The sequence below is a fragment of the Chiloscyllium punctatum genome, chromosome 38 (assembly GCF_047496795.1).
Source record: "Chiloscyllium punctatum isolate Juve2018m chromosome 38, sChiPun1.3, whole genome shotgun sequence".
In the NCBI taxonomy this organism is placed as follows: domain Eukaryota; kingdom Metazoa; phylum Chordata; class Chondrichthyes; order Orectolobiformes; family Hemiscylliidae; genus Chiloscyllium; species Chiloscyllium punctatum.
The window spans coordinates 23,647,025-23,673,188 of record NC_092776.1 but is presented as its reverse complement, the minus strand read 5'-3'; the positions used below and the strand labels follow the sequence as shown (position 1 = coordinate 23,673,188).

Here is a 26,164-nt window from a genome sequence, read left to right as displayed (position 1 = left end):
TAATATTTATATGTGTAGAGCTATAATATTTTCCATGCCTAACAAAGCTCAATGGCAATTTAAACTGTCAGGAAACATTACTTCTTAAACAAAATCTTAATGCAATAACTGTAGAGTTGAGCTTGAACGAGTTCCAGTAAATAAATAGAGTAGGTAAAGAAACATTATGCAAATGAAAAAGTGTACTCATTGCATCATTCATCTAGTATTGTCAAATATTGATCTATATTGAATGAATGTGAAACATTATTTACTGAATCAGATACACCAACAGCAGAGTTAGAATATGGGGAAAATATTATTTATTTCAAGAAGTTTGGTATAACTAATTCTTATTTTATACTTCTGTTACTGGTATATAACAAATGTGGTTTCATAACTGTTCACATGTAAGTATATGTATTTACAACAATGCAAAGAGGGAATAAAGAAATCACAATTTTTTTTAAGGAAACCACGTCATCAGGGATTTCTGGATTGCATGCCAGAAATTTCTGATTATAAACGGAATTAATATGAGACTGAGTTGCTGGGAATACAGCCAGCTGGGTAGTATCAAAGATGACAAGAGATTAACAGAAGCTTTTGTGATTATATTTTTACATAGTTTTGTTCAATTGGGGTGTTTGTGTTTTTTTTTGTGGAACTCTTTGCTTTCGTAAAAAGAAAATTTCTCATCTACACCCAATTTAGATGCCACAAGCCAGGACCAAAGTATTTTGTTTGATCGATGACAGACAATTATTGTCTCTGTCACTAACTTCAATGCTACTCTTGTTGTCAGCCACTTAATGAGAGGGGTTTCCACAGGCAGGACCAGTCTGACCTCTCAATGATGGGCTTCTCTGTTCCTGTGGAGAGCTGTATCAGGCGGTCTAGTAGGAACAGGAAGACTCAGCTATTATACGCAGGCACTCTGGAATGTCAACGCAGATGGAAATTAAAACCTGAGCTTGATCTTTAAGTTATCTTTACCACTCTAAATTAATTATATTATTCAGAAACAGAACGGAGGGCTTGTTGCCATCTTTTATATTACTCAACCGTTTCCTTTCTCATAGCATCATCATCTAATAGACTTTAATAAAGAGGAATTTTAACTTGCATGCCAGATATTCCTTACATCATTGGACTTGTAAGCACCAAAGGAAAATCAGGCATTTGTTGCACTGAATGACTTAAGACAGTATTTATTGGTTAAACATTAAACTTTGCTAGAAGTCATACCAACAGTTTTCTTAAGCATAGAATATTCAATGATGAAATGAAGAACCTCCAAGACTTCAGATGCTTTGTAGCAATGGCCCATGATGTTAGTGTGTGAGTTCCTGTTGATGACTGGGGCAGTAGAAGTTTTCATATATGAAAAAGTGTGCCAAGTAGTAGTGGCTTTCTATATCTGCCTCCCAAGAATAGATGAAGAAAAGTATCTTTCAGTTCCAAAGGCTACAGTTCTTAATTTTAATGTCCAAATCATTCAAAATATTTTCTAGCTGGTAGCTTTCTTCTCCCATTCCTGAACAAAAACAAATTAGTAACAGTTAGAAATTGTAGTGATTGAATCATTTGAAACCTTGAGATCTTCAGTGTGTTTTAATTACTTGGATTCATACCTTTGCTTTTTGTAACACAGTCCCCTTTCCAGACTGCACAATAGATAATGGTCTATTCTTTAAGGCTGCCGCAGAGTTCACAGGTGAGCTCTCAGGACTGTTACTAAGATTAGAAGGCTTATTCTAAAGAAAACAACAAGATTTATGATTACATTTTATGAAGAGACCTGCATTTTATGACTTTGTTACATTTTGCTCTCACTCACTGAAAACAAAATTACATTTCTCGGGTAGTTGAAACTGGTAAAGTTCACTGCATTCACTGCTTCTTCTGTGTGTGAAATATTTGTATTCTTACATTCCTTTCCTCTTGGATTTTACAATTGAGAAACACAATCTGCTAAAGATCCACAAAAGCTGAGCGTCAGTTTCTTGAAAAAGGTTCTCACCTACTACAATGCTTCCTCAATCCCAGTTCCCAATCCCACTCTCTCCTCAATTCAAATTTGGCATATTGATCACCATCCCATCCTCAAATCGAATTGCTTTCCTGCCCTGTTTCCCCTCAATTTAGCGTTGCACTTTCTTTCTCTAACCCATGACCTGCAGCCACTCCCCTCACCTTTCCCAGTTCCTAAAGATAGAAGGCATTAGATGACACTGCAATCTCTGGGTTGAATTACTGATCTTGCAAGAACCCGCATAGTGCAGCAACATTCAGTCCTTTGAAGCAGCGCCAGGGCTTGGATCCTGGAGAGACGCTGAGCATTGTTTGAAAATGCTGACTGCCTTGGTGAAGCTGCAAGTACAGAAACAGCAGCTGCTCTTAAATATCACCGGCCTGAAATTTTGTTTCAAACTGCAGTACAATGGTTGACAAATAACCTCCTAAAATGGTGAAAGTATAGATAACTGTACAAGAATAGAAGTTGCATGCCACAGTGTAGCAACAACTTATTATAATTAATTAGCTCTAATGGAAAAGAAACTGTCAATACCAATAGGTTGTTATTAACAGGTTGATTACATTTGTGCTTAAATTGTCGAAATGACTGGCATCCACAGTTGTTCCCAGTGTCACTGGCCCCAACTCAGCTTTCTTCAGGTTCTCCTTCACTGTTACCAGTTTGAGCTCCAGGTCGACCCTGTTATTTTCCTTTGATTTCCATTCTTCCTCAATCTGTCGCAGCCTTTCCTCCTGACTGCAAAGTACTTGCTTATCTGGAGAATTTACCAAAACAAAATTATTAGTCTGCTTAAGTTGCGTAAAGCTTGCAGTTAAACAGTGCATTTTGTGGCCTTGAGCTACCTAAGTTTTTTACAGCCAGTGAATTACTTCTGAACTAGTCATCCCTGTCACACATAAAATGTAGCAGTCGACGTGAACTCAGCAACTTAGGCAGTAACATCCAGATAATGTGATGCTTGGAGAAAGTTAGTTGAGGGATGGTACAGGACAATGGTAGAACTACCGTGTTCTTGAAAAGCAGTTCAACTTCTCATTGCACAGTGGCATGGTATCAATATAATATTTTCAGTTAGAACCTTGAAAAACATCATTCATTACCAATGGATAAGACTATATTATAGTGCAATGTAGTACAATACATCATCTTTATTATTGAGAAGCGTGCAATACTTGGCATACAAACACCTATAGGACAGGACAAAACAAAGTTATTAAGATGAAGATAGGAGATAAGATTTTGAAGAATTTATCTTACACAATGAATTGTTATGATACAGAATGACTCATGTGAAAGGGTGGAGGGAGAATTCAATGGTTACTTGTTAAAAGGGAGTTTGATATATAATTGAAAAGGAGACAGTTTGCTGGGCTTTGGGTAAAGAGTTGGGGAGCTGCAATGGGGAGCCCTATCAAAGGGTTGGACACAGACAAGATGGACCCAATGATCTTGAGAACAATTCTCAGATGTGGTCAATCAAGTAAGTTGCAGAAAAAAAGGTAAACTTTGGCCACAGGAGCGTTTTCCTGATGGTGGAAAAATATACATAATAAAGTTTATTGACAACAGTGTCTTTTCTTTCTGTCTCGCAATATATAAAATATATACATTACCACAGGTAATTTGGAAAAAAATAAATAAATGGCACTATTTGGCCATAGAATTAAAACAATGTACTTTCAGGCCAAAAAAAAAGGAAAGCAGACTCATGGTCCTCTTGTAGCACAGTGATAGTTTCTCTACTCCTGGACTTAGAAGCCCAGGTTCAAGTCCCACCTGCTCCAAACAAAAAGCAAACCGGTAAATGAAAGGTCTCTTGTGTCCCAGTGGTAGCATCCACACCCCTGGACTGGGAGGTCTGGTTCAAGTCTCACTTGCTCCAGGGCTGTGCAGGTGATTGGAAAAGTAGGTTAAAAAAAAAGGTAAACCGCAAAACAGAAATTCCCAATCCCAAAGTCATGGCAAACAATCTGAAACTGTTGAAAAGAGGAAAATTGAAGAGGTAATTTGGAATTGAAGGAAAAAAGCAACAAAAATCATAGAACTGAACCAGAATCGAACACCACTGTGATGGAATGTTTGAATCTGGGCGGAAGGAGAGATGGAACAAAAAAAGACAAAATAATGGCAGGATCTACCCTTTTCTATTCAAAAGCATATTCTGCTCAGCAGTCAGTCAGGGTCAAAGGAGAGACTGAACTGTGTCCCTGTAAGATAATCCCCAATTTCAATTATTTTCCTTTAGTTATTACAGTTATTAGCCATTTAGTGGCATATAATGGGGTTAATAGCTATTATGCTCATTATTACTGCCACATGTGTCTAAAATGAAAGCTTCTGAAGTCCTAAAGCAATCCACCTAAAGCAAGCTGGTGCAAAAAAAAATCGACGTTTAATAGTTTATAATGGCATAGTTTCCAGCTCTTTTCTATCAATGACTTGCAGACCCCAGTCAGAGTATTCATGCATTTAACAGTGTCAGAATTAAAGTGAGCAGATTAATTGTTTAATTGAAGTTGCATACAAAGGAAAGTCACATGAACTTACCTGATTGTTTCAGAACCATCACTTTGCTTTTGGAAGAACTGTCCCATGGACTCATCAAGCAACAGTCTAACATAACCCTACTCAGAGGGTCATACCTTACAGCCAAAGTAGACATCACCATCACATCCCCATTCATGGGTATGTCCTGTTCTAGTGGCAGGACAGATCCAGAAGAGGGGGCAGTACATTGGTATACAGTTGGGAGGGAGAATACCTGAAAGTCCCCAATATTAATTCTGGACCTCTAAAAGTTTCATGGCATAAGGTCAAACACAGGCAAGGAAACGTCCTGCTGATTACCACCTCCTGTGATGAAGACCATGTGCCAAGGGTGACAATGACACAGAATGTACTCTTGTTGGGGCATTTCAATGTCCATCACCAAGAGTAGCTCAGTAACACTCATACTGATAAGTCTAAAGGACAGAACTGGTAGTCTGGGTCTTCAGCAGGTGATGAGGAAACCAACAACAGGGAAAATGAAACGGTCACTTCATTCTCATGCCACAGATGCATTTGTCCATGACAAAATCGGTAGGAGTGACCACTTTTGGGAGGTCAAGTCCTATTTTCACATGGAGGATATTCTCCATAGTGTTGTGTGACACTACCATCATTCTAAATGGAATAGATTTCAATCAGACCTAGCAGATCAAAACTCAGCATCTATGAGATGCTGTGGGCCATCGGCAGCAGTAGTCGATCACAATCTGCAAGCTCCTGAACTGGCATTACCCCACCCTACCATTACCATCAAGCTGGGTTCAAACTTGATTCAATTAAGAGTGCAGTAGGGCATGCCAGGAGCAGTGCTGGTCTGCCTGAAAATGAGGTGTCAGTCTGGTATAACACAAGGCTACCTGAATGCCTAACATTAAGTGCAGCAGGGCTAAGCTCTGAAGTCCTGCCGTGAAGCATGGTGAGCAATTAAACAAATAACAGGAGGAAGAGGTTCCACAAATATTCCCATCCTCAATGATGGAGAAGACGGGCACATCAGTGCAAAAGACTAGACTGAAGTTCCTTCATCCATTTTCAACCAGAAGTGCTGAGTGGATGATCCACTCAGCCTCCTCCCACCATTACAGATGTCAGTCTTCAGCAATTCAGTTCACTCCATGTAATATCAAAAAACAGCTGCAGGCATTGGATACTTCAAGGTTATAACATTCCAGCAACAGGACTGAAGACTTGTGCTCCAGAACTTGCTGCTCCCCGAGCCAAGCTCTTCTGAGTACAGTTACAACACTGGCCTGTACTTGCCAACGTGGGAAGCCAAAAATTATGGATAGATACCAGTCTTCAAAAAGAGCAACACAAATCCAACCCAGCCAATCAACCTCCTCTCATTCATCAGCAAGGGATGGTCGACTGTGTTATCAATTGGTACTTGCTCAGCAATAACCTGCTCACTGACACACTGTTTGGGTTTAGCCAGGACTTCTCAGTTCCTAATCTTATTATAGCTTTGTCTAAAACAGGCAAAAGAACTAACTTCCAGATGTGAAGTGAGAATGACCATCCTTGACACCAAGGCTGCATTTGGCCAAGTGTGCTATCAAGGAGCAAAAGCAAAAATTGAGTCAATGGGAATCTGGGGGAATACTCTCCACCAGTTAGAGACATACCTGACACAAAGGAAAATATTTTGGATTGTCAGAGGTCATGTCATTCCTTGGAAATCCCTGCAAGAGTTCCTCAGGGTGGCGTCCTAGGCCCAAACACCATTGGCTACTTTATCAATGATCTTCCCGTCATCTTAAGATGGAGATACTTGCTAATGATTGCACAATGCTCAACACCGTTCACAATTGCACCGATACTGAAGAAGCCCAGTGTCCATATACAGCAAAACCTGGACAAAAATCAAGGCTTGAGCTGCTAAGTGGCAAATAAAATTCACGCCACAATGGTACCAGGCAATTATCAACTCCAATCAGCGAAAATCCAACCACCATCACTCGATAGTCAAAAGGATTACCATGACAGGATCACCTACTAATGACATTCGGTAGGTTACTACTGACCATAAACTGAAATGGACCATAGAAGCATTGTGGCTACAAAAACAAGACAAGGGGCTATGAATCCTGCAGGAAGTAACTCACCACCTGTCTCCTCAAAGGCTGCACAATCATTCCCAAGGTACAAAGTCAGAGTCTAATGGAATATTCTCCACTTGCCTGGCAAACTACAGCTCCAAAAACATTCAAGTTGTGCCACATCAATTCAGGATAAAGCAGCCTGCTCGATTGGCACTACATTCACCATCTTCAAAATTCAGTATAGAGGAATAAGAAAATGGTCAAAGAAAGAGTAGGGCCGATCAGGGATAGCATAGGGAACTTGTGTATGGAGCCTGAGGAGGTAGGGGAAGCCCTAAATGAGTATTTTGCTTCTGTCTTCACGAAAGAAATGAACTTGAATGAAACCTTTGAAGAGCAGGTGTACATGCTGGAATGGATAGAGAGAGAGGAAACTGATGTGCTGAAAATTTTGTCAAACATTAAGATTGACAAGTCGCCAGGCCCGGACCAGATTTGTCCTCGGCTGCTTTGGGAAACGAGAAATGCAATTGCTTTGCCACTTGCGAAGATCTTTGCATCCTCGCTCTCCACTGGAGTCGTACCTGAGAACTGGAGAGAGGCAAATGTAATTCCTCTCTTCACGAAAGGAAATAGGGAAATCCCCGGCAATTACAGATCAGTAAGTCTCACATCTGTCATCTGCAAGGTGTTAGAAAGGATTCTGAGGGATAGGATTTATGACCATCTGGAAGAGAATGGCTTGATTAAATGCAGTCAACATGGCTTTGTGAGGGGCAGGTCATGCCTTACAAACCTTATCGAGTTCTTTGAGGATGTGACTAGAAAAGTTGATGAGGGTCGAGCTGTGGATGTGGTGTATATGGACTTCAGCAAGGCATTTGATAAGGTTCCCCATGGTAGGCTCATTCAGAAGGTAAGGAAGAATGGGATACAGGGGAACTTAGCTGTCTAGATACAGAATTAGCTGAAAATGTGTTGCTGGAAAAGCGCAGCAGGTCAGGCAGCATCCAAGGAGCAGGAGAATCGACGTTTCGGGCATGAGCCCTTCCCGTAATTTTTATTAATGAGTTGGATGAGGGGATTGAAGGATGGGTCAGCAAGTTTGCAGACGACACAAAGGTTGGCGGTGTCATTGACAATATAGAGGACTGTTGTAGGCTGCAGTGGGACATTGACAGGATGCAGAGATGGGCTGAGAGGTGGCAGATGGAGCTCAACCTGGATAAATGCGAGGTGATGCATTTTGGAAGGTCGAATTTGAAAGCTGAGTACAGGATTAAGGATAGGATTCTTGGCAGTGTGGAGGAACAGAGGGATCTTGGTGTGCAGGTATATAGATCCCTTAAAATGGCCACCCAAGTGTATAGGGTTGTTAAGAAAGCATATGGTGTTTTGGCTTTCATTAACAGGGGGATTGAGTTTAAAAGTCGTGAGATCTTGTTGCAGCTCTATAAAACTTTGGTTTGACCACACTTGGAATACTGCGTCCAGTTCTGGTCGCCCTATTATAGGAAAGATGTGGATGCTTTGGAGAGGGTTCAGAGGAGGTTTACCAGGATGTTGCCTGGATTGGAGGGCTTATCTTATGAAGACAGGTTGACGGAGCTTGGACTTTTTTCATTGGAGAAAAGGAGGAGGAGAGGGGACCTCACTGAGGTACACAGGATAATGAGAGGCATAGATAGAGTCGATAGCCAAAGACTATTTCCCAGGGCAGAAATGGCTAACATGAGGGGTCATAGTTTTAAGCTGGTTGGAGGAAAGTATAGAGGGGATGTCAGAGGAGGGTTCTTTACACAGAGAGTTGTGAGAGCATGAAATGCGTTGCCAGCAGCAATTGTGGAAGTAAGGTCATTGGGGACATTTAAGAGACTACTGGACATGCATATGGTCACAGAAATTTGAGGGTGTATACATGAGGATCAATGGTCAGCACAACATTGTGGGCTGAAGGGCCTGTTCTGTGCTGTACTGTTCTATGTTCTATGTTCACTACTGACGTACAATGGCAACAGTGTGTACCATCTACAAGTTTCACTGAAACATCTCACCAAGGCTCCTTCAACAGAAACTTCCTAACCTGTGACTGTTACCACTTAAGGGTGCCCCTCCAAACCTCACACCTTCTTGACTTGGAACTTTATCCTTAAGTTGCATAAAAATCCTGGTACTCCCTCCCTGACAGTGCAAGCCCTTAGCATAGTGGTCCAAGAAGGTAGTTCATCATCTTCCCCAAGGCAATCAGGGATGGGCAATACATGCTGTGCAAAAGTGAGGATTGCAGATGCTGGAAACCAGAGTCTAGATTAGAGTGGTGCTGGAAAAGCACAGCAGGTCAGTCTGCAACCGAGGAGCAGAAAAATCAACGTTTCGGGCAAAAGCCCTTCATCAGGAATAACTGCTGACCCAGCCAGCAAGGTCCACATCCAATGAACAAGCAGATCAAAAACAGTCATCTATAGGCTTTAGCCTTTAAGGAAGAGACTAAAATAGTTTAACATCAGAATTAGCATTGATCTTGTGGGCACAGTAAATGGATAATCTCTTGATAAACATACTGCTTCAGATAAGGTTCATTGTAATTGAAGTTGCCTGCTGTTAAAAAGCAAAATGTGTGTCTTTACAGCAGCTGGAATTAATTTATAGATTTGCGCACTCTTTCTGATTCAGAAAATCATAACTCATGTGCCATGGTCCTTAATCTCATCCTTTGCTAATATTTACTTTAAACAAATGTGTCTCCATAAATTCTACATTAAAAAAAAGTTCCTGAAACTCCTCTGTAAAGAAAATAGCCTGAAGCTCAGGGTAATTGCTGTTTTCTTTTGCAGTCTAGCTTCAGAAAACTACCACAGCCAGAACTCTATAAATATCATCCCTTCTTTTCAAGCATTGGACTCCTTTTATATTTGTTGGCATGCATAATAAACTGCAGCTCAGAAGCAAAAAGTCATTTGTCTCCATGTGACTCTCAGCTCTCCTAGTTTAATTTAGAGCAATGTACCGCTGTACAGCCAACTCACTCTGATATCCAAGTTGGCCACTTGGTTGGGAATAATATGTATTAATTGATTATGTTTCTGTATCATGATAGTTTTACTCCTTTGGAAGAACATACTGTTTCGGGGAATGTTTAGTGATTCATCAGGATGATAGCTGGGATGAAGGAACATGACTTACAATTGGGTGTACCTGAGTTACAATCGCCAGTGTTGAAGGGGCTACAGTGGTTTGATTGAGATGCCTGGCATAATGCAAAGTGAACTGACACTATAGCCAAGGGAACGCAGGACAAGTAGATTTGGCATTAGTCATTGAAAGGGCATGATATTCTACTCCTTTCGGGTGGTGATGAAGGGAAACTATCTGGGCAGGTTGATCCTAGAAGAACACTAGCACCTTCCTGCTCCCTCAGCAATGAAGTTCTGGGTGAGATGTTCCATGGATGACCTTTGCAACTTGCCACCTGTTAAGGCCCTTAAAGTGGTCAATTCATGGTCACCTCAGGGCCTCAACGTGCCACTGGCTCATGGACCTGTTATCTTGGCTGCTGTAAAAAGTGACTGCATTCCCAACAGGAAAACATATGCAACCAGCCGTGTTAGGGCATGAACTCCATTCACTGCAATGTGGGTGCAATGTGGGGGAAGGGGATATGGTCATCGACAGACCCCATTTCTACCCTTGTCTCTGAAGTCCATAATGCCAGTGGCCTCCAACTCCAATTCCTCCCCACAAAACTGACACCGACACACCAGTGCAGCTCCTCATGGTTACACAGTGTGGGCCTTCAGTGGCAGGCCCTGGGTTTCTGGCTTCTGATTGGCCAACAGTCTCAGGAAGATTTGACTTAAGTGGCGGGGTTCAAATTGGACATGACGTTTGTCAGACAGCACTCAATGACCTAAACGGTACTTAATTGGGTGGCCTTTTTTGATGTGGGGAGGGAGAGCAGAGGTTAATCACCCCTTAAGTTACCCGCTCCACATTTACTACACAGAGCACCAAATCCTGGCCAAAGGTTCTGAGAATATGGAATGTAATGGCCCAGAAGTTCAAACATGGAGAACTAATTCAGACATTTCAAACAGATCAAAACATGATGCCAGCATGTTTGTGTGCTGGAGCTCTCTGCCTAACTGCCTTACTTTCCTCTTTTAAGGTATTCCTTCAAATTTACATATTTTGATCATTTCTCTTCGTATCTCCTCTTGTGGCTTAGTACTATATTGGGTTTTATAATGCCCTTGTAAAGTGTCTTGGCATATTTTGTTACACCAATGGTGCTGCCGTGTGGGAGGCATGGTATTGACAAAGCCATGGCAAAAAAGCAGTCTTTGGGATTAAAATATTGAAAGGTATCATGGTGAACAAATCATACAACACAGTCCTGTTCCCATGCTGCTAAGAACCGTAGGGTCAATGATGGAAAGACAATATTACTTTAAGCTTAAAGACTTCATAGTAGTTTCTTGGCAATGAAAGGCTGTATGTTTTGGAACTACTGGCAATTAAGGTTTTTTATATCACCCCAAAGGATAGATTAGATTGCCTCAACTAAACCTCCTTGTGATATGTTTCTATATCTAAAGTATTCAATAAAAATGTTTTTTAAAAGGTAATTTTGAGAATAGAGACATGTCTTAACTATGTTGTCCAAGTTGGGCAATGGACTTTTCCATCTCACTGCATTGATAATCTCATCCCTGCTACTATAGAAAAACATCAAATGGAATCCTCGTTGATTCCTATGACCTCACAGGGGAACTGGCAGCAAAGTCGGCACTTGGCTGTATTTGTGCAGCTCTTATTTGCTGGCAACTGTGATACCCAGAATGATTTAAGGACATAAACAAAAATAAAGAGAAGGTTTGATCTCAAATATTAAAAGCACCCCTTATTTCCTTGAGAAATTGAAGACTTAAGGCCTATACAGAAGACACCCAATTTATTGATGGGCAATTGAAATAAATAAGCAAGTGTCAAGCACAAAGGAAATCCATTCAGTAAATCTACTACTACCATTATTCCTCCAAGAATAGAATCATTATGGTACAGAAGGAGGCCATTCAGTGCAATGAATGCTTACCAGCCCTCAGTTGAACAGTCAAGCAGTCCCATTCTCAGCTCTATTTCACAAGCTCTGCATTTACATTTTGATAAAGTGGACATTTAATTTCCTTTTAAAAGCATAGTTGTTCTGTTTCCATCGTTAAAAAAAATGGCCAATTTGGCCATTATTTCAGCATATTAATTTGTCCAATTTAGCTAACTAGTCCATTATGAATTTGACCGTAGTCTTATACTGTGATGAACCGAAATAATTCACATGGATATTATGTTATCTTGATAAATTTGCATAGACATACACTGTGCATGCACTTATTTCCACATTCCTTTTGTCCATATCGTCACATCTACCTTTACAAGCTGCCATTGCATCCTTCACCTCCCTCTTCTGTTTCTTTAGCTGCATCAGCTCATTTCGAAGCTGCTCCTTTTCTTTCTCCAGTTTCTCTTTCTCTTCAATGAATTTTTTTAGATCGGCCTCAGTTCGATTCTTCCCAAATTTGGTTTCAATTGATACTGGGATAGATTTAAGAGCAAAATCTTAGCATTAAGCTTACTGCAGATTATCAGAAAGAACTCATCAATGCAAGTCGAGCCAGCTGTCGGAACTGTTCGAGCTGGAGATCAGAAAGTTCCAGAGCAAGACGTGGCATTATTACATTCTGACATGAATGAAGTGCAAAAATAAGGTTGGGAATCTTCTATTGGAACAGTTTTTAATGGCATCACAGGTAATTGTCACAGACCACTGTCGACAGATTAATGTGAGAATCCCAGTAAGAAATGCTTGCAGCTAGATTGCAATGAAGCACACATGACAAATAAACACATTTTAAGACTGTTCAGATACCTTTGAAGAGAGCTACCTGTTGCAACTCACATTAACCCCATTGCAAGTGTAAATCTCCTCTATCAATCCCCTTGCCATTTTGGGTAATGAACAGGCACAGTTTGCAATATTCCTGGCACCTTTAGGTGCCCAGCATCAAGTCAGCAAGACTTCAAGGGATCAATGGAGACCCCCATCTAAAAACTAAGTTTGAAGCTTTTTTACTTTAATTTCCATGGAACTGGGAGCAGTAGTGCTCATCCAGGCTGCACATTTATATTCTGGGTTGCTGCTTATCCGAACCTGGCACCGCTCTCCTCCGAATGTCTTGGAGTCAAACCCTGCTGGCACTCTGTGACCTGGGGAGGCGTCTTGGTGGAACTGAATGCTAGCCTTTGCTTGCCAATACTGTCATAAAGAGGTTGGTCATTTTGCTACCGTAGGGATATGCAGGAAACACTCTACTGTGATCCTGCCTCATTAGTGGGTGATTGAATTTTCAGGTAACAGTGCATAAGCAGATTGGATAAGAGAAAAAAATAGCAGCTGGGTTATATTGAACCTACTCTACCATTCAGTTAATCCATGGCTTATCTTATACCTCAACAGCACTTTGCCAGCTGCTCTCCACATGCCTGGATTCCCTTAAAAAGTCTATTGGTCTATCAACTTCCATTTTGAGTATACTCAATGCCTGATTATGTATAGCTCTTTGGGATACAGAGTTTCAAAATTAACAAATTTAAATCCTAAGTGAAGAAATAGCTTTTTAGCTCAGTCCTACATAAATTCTGGTGCGATCAGTTCCGATCTGGACTGCTGTGGAGTGATGGAAGTATATGGAAATGGTTTTCTACATTGTGGATGTTAAGAACAAACAGATTCAAATGGGAATTTCTTTAAGACATCGGTTTCGCTGTAAGAGTGAGATCCATGGTTCACCTGTTGCACTCAGCTTCTGCTTTTCAATGCACTCCGTCACTGTCTTCACTTGTGGATTACTTGCTGGTGTGCCATTCTTATTCTGATCAGCCCAAGGCATCACCACTTTCTGACTATTTGAAGGCTTGCTGCCAGCCTTTGAGGACTTTTCTTCAAACTCTGCTTTCACTTGGGATATCTGAGTGCCAGAAAACAAGTAAAGTTCAGCTTATTATCACCTAAGTTGTTGGAGGGGATTCTGAGAGACAGGACCTGCATGCATTTGGAGAGGCAAGGACTGATTAGGGATAGTGAGCATGGTTTTGTGCGTGGGAAATCCTGGCTCACAAACTTGATTGAGTGCTTTTTGAGGACGTGACCAAGCAGACAAATGAGGGCAGAGCAGTAGTCATGGTCCACATGGACTTTTGCAAGGCCTTCAACAAGTTCCACACAGTAGACTGCTAAATAAGGTTAGATCACATTGGATCCAGGCAGAGCTAGCCAATTGAATATAAAATTGACTTGATGGTAGGAGACAGAGAATGGTGGTAGAGAGTTGTTGGTTAGACTGGAAGCCTGTGACCAGCAGTATTCTACAAGGATCGGTGCTGGGTCTACTGTTGTACTTCATTTAAATAAACAAATTGGATGAGAATATAGGAGGCATAGTTAGTAAGGCTGTGGATGACACCAAAATTGGTGGTAGAGCAGGCAGCGAAGAAGGTTATCTAAGATGACAATAGGATTCTGATCAGCTGGGTTAATGGGTCAAGGAGTGGCAGATGGAGTTGAATTTAGATAAATGAAAGATGTTGCATTTTGGTAAAACACACCAGGACAGAACTGGGACAGTTAAGGTAGGGAGTGTTGTCAAACAGAGAGACCTGGGGGTTCAGGTATATAGTTCCTTGAAAGTGGTGCCACAGGTAGACAAAGTGATGAAGAAGGCATTTGGCATGCTTGCCTTCATTGGTCAGAGCACTGAGTATAGGAGTTAGGACATCATGTTGTAGCTGTACAGAACACTGGTGAGGCCACTTTTGGAGTTTTGCATATAGTTTTGGTCATCCTGCTATCGGAAGAATGTTATTAAACTGGAAAGGTTGTAGAAGAGATTCACAAGGATATTACCAGGACAGGAGGATTCAAATTATAAGGAGAGACTGGGACATTTGACCTGAAGCGTCAGAGGTTGAGGGGTACCTCATAGAGGTTTATAAGATCATGGCAGGCATATATAAGAGGAATAGGCAGGGTATTCTTTTGGGTAGGGGAGTCCAAAACTAGAGGGCATAGATTTAAGGTGAGAGGGGAAAGATGAAAAAGGGACCTGAAAGGCAACTTTTACAAACAGAGGGTGGTGCATATATGGAGTGAACTGCCTGAGGAAGTGGCAGAGGTGGGTACAATTACAACATTTAAAAATCATTTGGACAGGTACATGAATAGGAAAGGTTTAGAGGGATATGGGCCAAATGCAGGCAAATGGGACTAGTTCAGTTTGGGAAACCTGGTTGGCATTAACCAGTAGGACTGAAGGATCTGTTTCTATGCTGTATGACGCTATGATGTATCCCACATATGGAATCCTCTACAAAATGCTGAATATGCAAAATACTTGCTATTAACTAAAATAAACAATGTACTTAGAATTACAGAATCCATACAGTGCAGAAGGTGACCATTCAGCCCACACTGACCCTCCGAAGAGCATCCCACCCAGACCCAACCCGCTACTCTATCCCTGTAACCTTGCATTTCCCATCACTAATCTACCTAGCCAGCACACTATGGGCAATATAACATGGCTAGTCTACTTCACCTGCACATCTTTCGATCGTTGAGGAAACCCACCCAAAACATGCAAACACCACCACAGACCTGAAGGTGGAATTGAACCTGAGTTCCTGGCGCTGTGAGGCAGCAGTGCTAACCACCGTGCTGTCCAACTTTTACACCTTGTAGAAGAGATTGCTGTGTAACATTTCTCTGGAAATTCTGTGTTCTTCAAGTTGAGGGAAATTGATGTTGGGAATAAAATAATTGCAGACACCCAATGTGGGAATGCATGATGTCGACCTCTAGTATAATACAATTCATTCTGCTTGCCACAATCCCACAGTCTGAACAAGAGCCTGGCTAGTATTTCTGCTGTACCACCCTCATCATCCTGTGGCATTGCTGAGTAAAACTGCCAAATAATTGCCAATTAGAGGCAGTTCTGTGATGTGGACTCAAGTTTACTGGCAATTAAAAAGAAACTAAGTTCACTGCAGACCATTACAGCCCCAGGCTAATACGATACTCTGGTCATGAGGTGGAAATAATGGACTTAGTCTCCTAGGTTGTGAAATTTAATATTTTTATCAATCTCTTGTGATGCTCCTCATGATGAAGCAATTTTTATTTTGTAAAAAACTGAATCGATATGCAAAGTGATTGGCTGTAAGGATTTGCTGCAGCATAAGTTAAATAGAATGACACTGTCGTTACAAGATTTATATTGTGAGGACAAATTATGTAAACTAGGCTTGTACTACCTTCAGTACAGAAGATCTTATAGTGCGGTGCATAATATCTCTGCACTAAATTGAAGTTTTGAGTTCCCGTAGCCCCTCTCTAGGACAGTAACCTTTTGCTCCTGATGGAGGCAGGAGGCATTTAATAAGCAGAGTGATGGCTTTCTGCATTATGAATGGTAGTACTGAGTTGTGAAAGATGACTAAAGGTTACAAGACAGCTGGACTTGTTGTGTCCTCTTAACATCAGTGGTGTGAATGATTTAGCAGCTGCCAAGAATGTGTTTCAGTGGTTTAAAAGGGGTTCCCCACCCCCTTCCCCAGTAGTGGCCCAGGCAGCGGAACGTCTGCTTAAGAATGATAATCATCTGCTCCATGGGTTTCGTGTAACACCATGGATGACAATGCCTACCTTCTATTGTTTTTCAATTGGTCAGGTAGCGGAGACAGATTATCAGCTCTTTTCAGACAGAGTATCCCATTTCTCTGAGTAGGCACATTCCGATTTTTGGTGATGACCAAAGATGGCCAGAAAGGTTTTGAATGATACATGATCCCATACAGCAATTTACTGGACACTGCATGTTAAAGAGTTTACCTTGATACCAGACTCCAAAGGCCTTGCAGTGATCCCAGAATCAGAATCACTGGCTGTGTCTTTGTCATTCATTTGTATAAGATTTGAAGGTTCTCTTCCATTCTCAGAGTTTGATGCATTTGGTTGTACATTAGAAGCCAATTTGTTGTTACTAGAGTGAAGGAATGATTTTACTGGAGTTAGGTCCAAGTAAACCCTTGTTTGATCTTCCCCATAGCACTGTTCCTCATTAGTTTTATCATCCTGTATAAAAACAGAACACATGGTCAAATTTACCAAAAAGGAATAATTAACAATAGGTATTTCAAACACAGCCTTTGGGCAGTGATTATCTGGCTCCTGTTTTTCAATTCTATCCCAACCCAATTTTCAAGTGCATTCAGATATGATTCGAATCTAGTCCTAAATTCTGTTGAGAATGTGAATCCAGAGTAATGAGCCTGGATTTGCAGAGAGGAGTGAGGCTGCTTGCTGCTGACCTCCAAGAAAGATTTGCACAAGCAGTGAATGATCTCTGTGACATGGATTTCACCACTTTTGACATTAATTTCATAGGGCCCGTTAAAGAGGACGTCTAGCAGCCAGCAACAATGATGTAACTAAGCATGCTAATCAGCCAAAGACATTGCAGAATTCTCACATCTGGCAAACCAGGAAGTAACAAGAACAGAAAGAGCTGGAGAAACTCAGCAAGTCTGGCAGCATCTGTGGAAAGAGAAACAGTGCTGTTATTAACAAAAACTTCCCTCACTCCCTTCAAACACGGAGTCATTGGACTTGAAATATTAATTCTGTTTCTTGTTCCACAAATGCACTTTCTATTTTATGTCAGATCCCCAGCATGTACAGGGCTTTGATGTTAAACCAGGAAGTAAAATACAGTGACTATCCTTCGACTTTTAAGCCATTCGGATTGTATCAAAGCACTGAAACATAATAAACAATCATTTACAAAAATGAATTAATTTAATAATGGTAAAACATATAGGATTTTAATTGTGAAGTGATTTCTACAAATATAAAATTAGTTTCTCCAGTGTCAGAGAGGTTTTCAGGAGTAATTATGACCCAGTATGACATAAAAAATCCAGTTCCACCTCATTCAAGAAAGATATAAGTTACATTCAATGCTTTAGGGTCAGAGACACGAGCAGGTATCTTGTGAAAAACAAATTGAATGTTTTCTTTCCAGTTAACTGAACAAAAACACAGGACTAGAAAGACCTTGATTCATTGCAAGCGTTTAAAGACCACTGGACATCTCAAAGCACTTTACAGCCAATGGGATGTTTTTAAAGTTCTGTCATTGTTGCAATTGCAATTCAATCCCCCGAGATTGAAATGTTTAATTTTTTAGTTAATTCAAGTGACTTCTAAAGCTCTCTATCTGGGAATTTTAAACAGGTCCTTTAGAGGAACAGACACATTTTTATGCATTTAATCATGCACATGTATGAAATAACTCCACAAGTCACCCTTTGTTACATATGTAGAGTACATGGTAAATCTCCCTCAGAGCCAGCTCTCAGGGTGAGCAGAACCTCTGACACTCCTGTTTATATCTGACAGCAAGGGCTCCCTGTTTTGACCAGAATAATAGCCCCAATCAGAGACTCATATTCTATGAGGTCCACCTGGCTGAACTCATCACAATCACCACTGTTCAAAGACTAGTAACCTCTGCCAGTTTCATCAGGGCAATCCCAAAATTGAGTCCATTATTCTGCTGGCCCTTACAAGTATAACTGTTTGAGTTTGGAAACCACTTAATGGGGGGGGGGGGGGGGGGGAGGGGGGAGAGAGGAGGTGAAGAAATGAATTGTAGTTGTGGGCTATCTGGTCCAGTCAACTATATTGAACCATCAGGCCACTCAGTGTTTTCACATTAATAAACCTACTCATAATGCAAAGATCAAACGAATGGATGTTATCCTTTTCTAGAATAAATTATTCTGCATGTAACATTTCTCTGCATGATCACCATATAGTATCGCAAAAAGATTGCACCGTTCAATATAAACCTTATTTTAAACAATGCTGTGTGGGTTTTAGTTTATCTGCCTTTTGTTCCAGCATAATTCTTCCAATTGTCCCAGAATTGACAGAAAAGACTGTGGGATTTTAAGAGCAAATTGCACAGAGTCCAACTTGAATTTTCAGGATATTTTTCAGTAGCCTTACGAACATCTTGTTGGAACTCCACACAGTTGGTCACATCCTTGGGGTAAATGAATCACCATGGGGAGTTCTTGCTAATTGTGTTCCTTTCCAGTACTTCAAGGAGGCTCTGAAAGTTACATTCAATGCTTTAGGCTCAGAGACACTAGAAGGTATCTTGTGAAAAACAAATTGAATGTTTTGTTTCCAGTTTACTGAACAAAAACACAGGACTGGAAAGACCTTGATTCATCGCAAGTGTTTAAAGACCATTGGACATCTCAAAGCACTTTACAGCCAATGGGATGTTTTTAACGTTCAGTCATTGTTGCAATTGCAATTCATGCAACCACCTAAAACCAACAATGTGATGATAGTCAGATAATCTGTGTTTTGTGATTGAGGGGTTATATATTGGTCAGGACACTGGGGATAATGACTGTTGCTCTTTTCCCTAATAAGGTACCATGGGGATCCTGGTTTCTCTACCTCCATTGCAACTACTCTAATGATGCTACCATCTACAGTCAGTGGTGATTCCAACAGGTCTTCCTTTCTCCTCAAGCAAACATTCTACCCTCCAGCATGGCTGACTTGGCCCTCAGCCATGTCCAACCCATTTGGCATAGTTCTTCTCCCATTTCTTCCCCTCTTTCCCATCAATAGGGCTCCCCTTATGTTCACTTTCCACCCAACCAGCCTCCGTATTCAAAGGATCAACCTCCATTATTTCAGCCACCTCTAACAGGATGTCAATACCAAGCATATCTTCCTCTTCCCTTCCTTGCCAGCATTCTGCAGGGGCCATTCCTTCCGCCACACACTGGCCCAGTCTTACATCACTCCCAACACTTCATCCCACGCAACTGCAGAAGGTGAAAAAGTCACCCCTTTACCTCCTCCCTGTTCATTGTCCAAGGTCCCAACCACACCTTCCAGATGAAGCAAAGTCTTTCAATCTAGTCTACTGCATCTACTCCTCACCATACAGTCTCCTTTACATTTGCAGCACCAAATGCAGACTGTGTGACTGCTTTGCCGGTCTTTGACAAAGTTAAACACAGGAGGCTGCCAAATAAAAGCCCACGCTGTTGAGGACAAGCTACTCATGGATAGAGGATTGGCTGACTAACAGAAGGCAGGGATTGGGATAAAGGGGTCTTATTCAGGACGGCACCTGGTGACTAGTAAAGTTCCGCAGGGGGTCAGTGTTAGGACCACAACTATTCAAGTTATACATTAATGAACTGGATAAAAGAACTGAGGGCATTGTATCATCTACAAACTTAGCAACAAAGATAGGTGGAGGAACAGGTAGTGTTGAGGAAGTGGGGAGGCTGCAGAAGGACTTGGACAAGCTAAAAGAGTTGCAAAAAAGTGGCAGATGGAACACAATGTGGCAAAGTATGAGGTTATGAACTTTAGAGTGAAGAACAAAGATACAGACTATTTTCTAACCAGGAAAAGCTTAGGAAATCTGAAGCACAAAGTGACTTGGGGAAGTCCTACTTCAGGTTATAGTTAAGGCTAACTTGCAGGCATAGCTGGCAGTTAGGGACACAAATGCAATGCTTGCAAACATTTCAAGAGGGCTCGAACGCAAGAGCAGAGATGTACTCCTGAGACTGAATAAGGCTTTGGTCAGACCACTGTTTGGAATATTGTGAGCAGTTTTGGGCCCTGTTTCTAGGGAAGGATGTGGTGGCATTGGAGTGGCTCCAGAAGAGATTTACAAGAATGATCCCAAGCATGAAGGGCTTGACATATGAGGAGGAGTTGAGATCTCTGGGTCGATACTCAATGGTGTTTAGAAAGATGCGGAGGAATTCATTGAAACTTACAGAATGCCTACAGGCCTGTATAGAGTGGATGTGGAGAGGAAGTTTCCACTAGTCGAAGAAACTGGGATCTGAAGGCAGAGCCTCAGAGTGAAGGGATGGTCCTTTAGAACTGAGATGAGGAGGAATTTCTTCAGAAGGCAGTGAATCTGTGGAATTCATTGCCACAAAGGTCTTTGGAGGCCAAGACATTGAATGTATTTGAGATGTGGATAGATAGGTCACTGATTGGTGAGGAGATCAAGGTTACAGGAAGAAGGCAGAAAAATGGTGTTGAGAACCATATCTGCCATGATTGAATACTGGAACTATGGGACAAATAGCCTAGTTCTGCTCCTACATTTTATGGTCTTATGTCCACAAAAATGATCTGGATCTTCTGGTCGCATGCCATTTAAATGCACAATCTCAATTCCATGCTGATATTTCTGACCCTGGTCTGCTGCAGCATTCCAGAAAAGCCCAATGCAACCCTGAAGAAATGCCATGCATCTGATTTTCTGTTTTGACAGTTTACACACTTCAGGACTCAACACTGAGTTCAACAACTTCAGAACATGAACTCTGAAGTCCACTTTGATTTCTCCCCTTCTTCCCCAATCCAGCATCTGTTTTACAAGGTCTTGCACACAGTAGAGCGGGTCTATTTATTGCTATTGCCCACTAACACTTTTTGTTGACACCTATTTTTCATCTTTACCTCTTCTCTGGAACCATTTGCACTGCCTTTGCCTCTTAAACCCATGAAACAGGACATATCATTGGAATGTGGAGATGATACACAAGTTGCCAATGGAGTAAAGAGGGAAAGTGAAGGAACAAAGCCTCCCATTTCTCTGTGTGATATTGCACAGACTATGTCTTACTGACTCACTCACTGAACCTGTCCAATCCCCTTCCCAGCCTTTCTGAGTCCTCCTTGCATCTTACTGTCCCACATCACTTTGTGTTATCAGCAAACAGAACACAGGATCCCATCATGTGTTTGAGATTATACTGAAGATATGGAATGTGTTTTATAAATGTCCATCCCTCAGTTACTTTGTGGGGTCAGGCACATCTTCAATATCTGCTCCACTTGCTCCACTCCCTTTCTCCAGCATAAAGTCCACTACCTCCAGTCACTTTCGGATCCACCGAAGAGTCAAATTCAATTTGAAATGTTCATTCTGTTTCTCTCTCCACAGATGCTTCCAGACCTGCTGTGCTTCTCCAGCATTTCCTGCTCTTATTTCACACATGGGCCATGCAGGGTAAAGACAGCAGATTCTACAGTATTGAGCTGTCATATCAGATAGGCCTGGCTGAACAAATAGTTCCAAAAATAGCATCTTAGCGTAAGACTATATCAGCCTTGCATTTTGCCCTCAAACTCTAGAATAAGACTCGAAACTGGAATATTGTGACTCAGAGGCAAAACAGTTACCCATTGAGTTGTGTCTGACCCATCATCTAGTTAGAAAATACCTTTGTATTGAACAAATACAGAAATTTCTGGGGAAACTCAGCAGCTTTGGCAGAATCTGTGAAGAGAAAATTGCTATCAAATCTTTGAGTCCAATGATCCTCCAGCAGATCTGATAGCAGCTCAGAAAATATGGCATATAGGCTGATGATGGGAAGGAGAAACAGGAGTAAGATGGGGTGGAGCTCATAGAGAGTGAGAGAGAAGGAAAATACAACAGAGAGCGAACAAAGCAATTTTTGATAGTAAGCCAGGGAAGAAGAGAAGCTAGATAGGTGAAAATGGGTTGGCTTTACTGAAAGGAGTTGAGATGGAGGGATGCAAAGACATGGAAGGGGGGTGGTGATGCTCTAAAATAGTTAAACTTGATATTGAATCCTGAAGGCTGTAGAAGACAAGCTGTTGTTCTGCTGTCTAGTTCTGGACTCCCCCACCCCAGAGAAAAGGTTGTGTCTTTACCCTATCCATGCCCCTTATGATTTTACAAAAGGTCACCCCTCAGCCTCCAACACTCCAGGGAAAACAGCCCCCATCTATTCAGCCTCTCCCTGTAGCTCAAACCCTCCAACCCTGCCAACATCTTTGTAAATCTTTTCCGAACCCTTTCAAGTTTCACAACATCCTTTCGATAAGAGGGCTGTTAAGATGCATTATGCCCTTTGCTTTTGATGGACATATATCAAAATTTATGTTTATACCTCTGCTGTGGAAACTTTGATTAAAAATGTACTCTTCTGCATTTTTCTCTCAAATTGTAAAAATAACAAAAAAAATGTTCCTACCACAGATTCAGGTACATCCACATCATCATAGAGGTCATCAGTCTGGTTCTGCACCACAGGTAAATCATCGATGTATGTGTTTGGCTCTGAGTATCTACGCTGCAGTAAGCTAAAAGGCAAGAAAAATGCTAATTAAGCAAATAATCTATTCACTAAAATACATATAGATAGTAGTTCATTTCCAACTTTATGTATGAATATAGTTGGGGCTGGTTTACTCAGTCAACTAAATGATTATTGTGTGCTTCAGGATGTGCCAAACATGTAGGTTTGATTTCTGTTTTGGCTGAGAGGAACTTGCAAACTGCCTCACCACAAAATGCAAAGAGTAAAAGCTCAGAATGGAGCATCAACAGACAATTAGCCAAGGGTCTGCCTTTGGACATAGCACACATGAAACAGCATAAGCATATACTCAGAAAGACAGACTTACCATGAAGTCTGAATGGCTTTAAAACATTGCTCCTTTATGCTTAGGAATGGGTTTCAAACAATTGTTATAGTTTTTTCTTTTAAGGAGGTATAATTCCTGATTAAGTTGACCGCCACTCAGTAGAATGAGGGTTTTTAATTCCATCAATACTTGTATTTATTCTAAGTTTAAATACTTGTGCATTTTCATTTCTCTTCCTCTGTCTAAAATAGCAATAAAGTATTGCTTTTGAAGCTTTCTCAGGCACAAGTTCCTCATTGAAAATCCCATAATTTTAGATAATCTTCAGAAAAAACCAAATGCCAAACTCACAGCCTTAAAGCTGAAAATAACTGGACACCCAATTCTGCAGGAGATACTTTACTTTTACTTCACCCTATAAACCATGCATGTGTTACTGAAAAATGTGTTTCTAAATAGAAAATGTGACTCACTATAAAGAATGTTTGGCTGCATGCACTATACAAGACACTCGGTCAGCATCAACATAGTCATAAGTGAACTCTTCAGGGTCTGTCTTAGATCCTGATTCAGCCAGCAGAAGACCAAGCCAGTAACCCATTTCTTCTGAAGACTTAGCCTGCAAAAGACAAGTAGAATATTTTTATGAAATATGCCAACATAAATGTGTACAAAAAAGGCATAAGACCAATAAGAGTGAAAGAAATAGCAACAAAACTTATATTGAAGTAATGCCTTCATTGTAGATTACGCACTAAGGAATTTCACGGAATCCAAATAAAGCATAAATAAATGGTCCTGTTGGCAGAGTTAAGGGAAATGCTTAAAATGATGGCTGAGACATTGGCTCTTATCATGTCACTCGAAAGATATAAGTGGGGACTGCAGATGCTGGAGTTCGAGAGTTGAAAAATGTCATGCTGGGAAAACACAGCAGGCCAGGCAGCATCCGAGGAGCAGGAGAATCGACGTTTTGGGCATAAGCCCTTCTTCAGGATTCCTGAAGAAGGGCTTATGCCCGAAACGTCAATTCTCCTGCTCCTCGGATGCTGCCTGGCCTGCTGTGTTTTTCCAGCATGACATTTTTCAACTCTGGAACTCCAGCATCTGCAGTCCTCACTTTCTCCTAGTTGATCTTAACCTACTGCGAATCCTCTTGCAAAGATGCCTACCTTGAAGAAGCTCTCCTCCTCCCTCTACAAGGATCTCAGTGAGTCCCTCTCTCACTGCACCCCCCCAGGTCATCTCCTCTGTCCTGAAGCTCTTCAGCCACGTCCTGAAACAAACTCGCAACTACAGCCACTCGAAAGGTATGCCGATTTCCTCAGGGGATTAAGGATCATGGACCCATGTGTTTATAGCTCGTCTAAACTTTCCTCATTGAATTGTGCGGTGGGAAATTCACCTAATCTGTCCAATATGTTTTTATTGCTATTTTAGACAGAGGAAGAGAAATGGAAATGCACAAGTATTTAAACTTAGATTAAATATAAGCATTTATCACTTGTATAATGTGAGAGATATTACCTCATGATTCTTGATAGTGTTGTGGAGAGGGCAAGGTTTGTTGGTGTTTTTACCTATTATAGATCAGGTATTTTAATGGACAGTCGTATAATGGTTATGTTCAATATAGCTGGGCAAAAGTTGACAAGACCAAATTACTGCACATCTAAACTATGATCTTGTAAAATTGGTGAACATATTGCATAACAATATTATAGGTTCAGTCAAAAATGTCAGTGTGATAGAGTTTAGGTAACGTGCAAAAGAAGAAAACAATTTGTTCATAACGGCAAGTGGTTTGTGTCTGGAAAGCACTTCCTGGAAATGTGGTGGAGATAGGCAGCATTGAGACACTCAAGAGGACAGGAGATGGCTACTTGAATAGAAGCAATGGATAATGGCATGAAGAAAAGGCTTGTGATTGGCACAAAGTCATAATGTTAATTCGGCAAGCCTAGGTAGACATGATGGGCAGAATGGTATCTCACTGTACCATAACAATATTGTCATTCTGCAACATAGGCACAGCTATAAATCAAAATTTTAAATTAAACAAACCTTCACATACTGCACTTATTATGATTAAGACAGAGAACATCAATGCCTGTGCAGTGTTCATATTACCTCTAAAGAAGCTACCTCCTCGCCATCGTGCAAAATGCGGAAGGAATATAAATGTTCTGGACTAGAGTCAGGAATAACCTCACAGCCTTCTAGACTTAGAGGATTTTGAACAGCTTTGTTTTTGCTCTTGTCCTGATAGAAGTGGATAAGTCCATTTTTAACTTGACACCAACGGGTACGCCACTGGCTGTTCATAAACACATTCAAATACCCTGTCAAAAGAAGAATGTAAGTCTGCTTAAATCATTCACACCGCACGGAATTATATCCACATGCAACAGCTTTCCAGAAGAACTAATTTGCAGAGTTGATATTGAGACTGGTCGTTTAATGCTAAAGGCATGAACTATCATCTGCGCTTTCCGGTGGGCACTCTTGCTGAAGCAGCAACACTGTGCTCATGTGATCATTCAGCATGAACATTTCCACTTGGATTCTAACTGTGGGTATTTAAGGTGGTGCTCACAATTTCTTTTTCTTTTTTGATGCATTGTCTTTAGCAGTTCAGGATTTTAGCATCCTGCACTTCTCACATCAGGAGCCTTGACTATGAAATATCAAGAGGCCTGTAAGTATCCATTGAGCCAGAATTTTCTCCTTTGCTTGCCTGCCAGAAACATTTCCCATTTCAAGCAACAAGTCTTTTTCTCTATCTCACGTTGCACTGAAACTGTGGAGTAGACTTTGAAGATAAGCAATTAGTGCTGAGGAAGAGGGCTGGGTCAAATATCTGTTTGAAATAGGTTTAGGTTTGAAAGTTCTGTGGATAGGCACAGAGGAGGTTAATCAATGACATGTAATTACATCTGTATCTGTGTATCCCTATTACCTTCAGTTCCTACC

At 41.1% G+C, this 26,164-nt stretch overlaps 1 protein-coding gene across 4 annotated transcripts in view; it reads right to left on the bottom strand.

The window, feature by feature from the left end:
• Positions 1 to 294: 294 nt before the first annotated feature.
• Positions 295 to 26,164, bottom strand: part of afap1l2 (actin filament associated protein 1-like 2) — a 220,921-nt gene continuing 195,051 nt past the window's right edge. For all 4 annotated transcript variants that reach the window (XM_072557366.1, XM_072557367.1, XM_072557365.1 and 1 more), the window contains 9 exons: positions 25,322 to 25,533; positions 23,665 to 23,810; positions 22,798 to 22,906; positions 16,556 to 16,798; positions 13,457 to 13,634; positions 12,037 to 12,201; positions 2,581 to 2,774; positions 1,614 to 1,736; positions 295 to 1,516 (listed from right to left, as the gene is read on the bottom strand). In XM_072557366.1, coding sequence (XP_072413467.1) covers positions 1,490 to 1,516; positions 1,614 to 1,736; positions 2,581 to 2,774; positions 12,037 to 12,201; positions 13,457 to 13,634; positions 16,556 to 16,798; positions 22,798 to 22,906; positions 23,665 to 23,810; positions 25,322 to 25,533 — 1,397 coding nt within the window. In that variant the 3' untranslated portion in view covers positions 295 to 1,489. The remainder of the gene's footprint in view (positions 1,517 to 1,613; positions 1,737 to 2,580; positions 2,775 to 12,036; positions 12,202 to 13,456; positions 13,635 to 16,555; positions 16,799 to 22,797; positions 22,907 to 23,664; positions 23,811 to 25,321; positions 25,534 to 26,164) is intronic.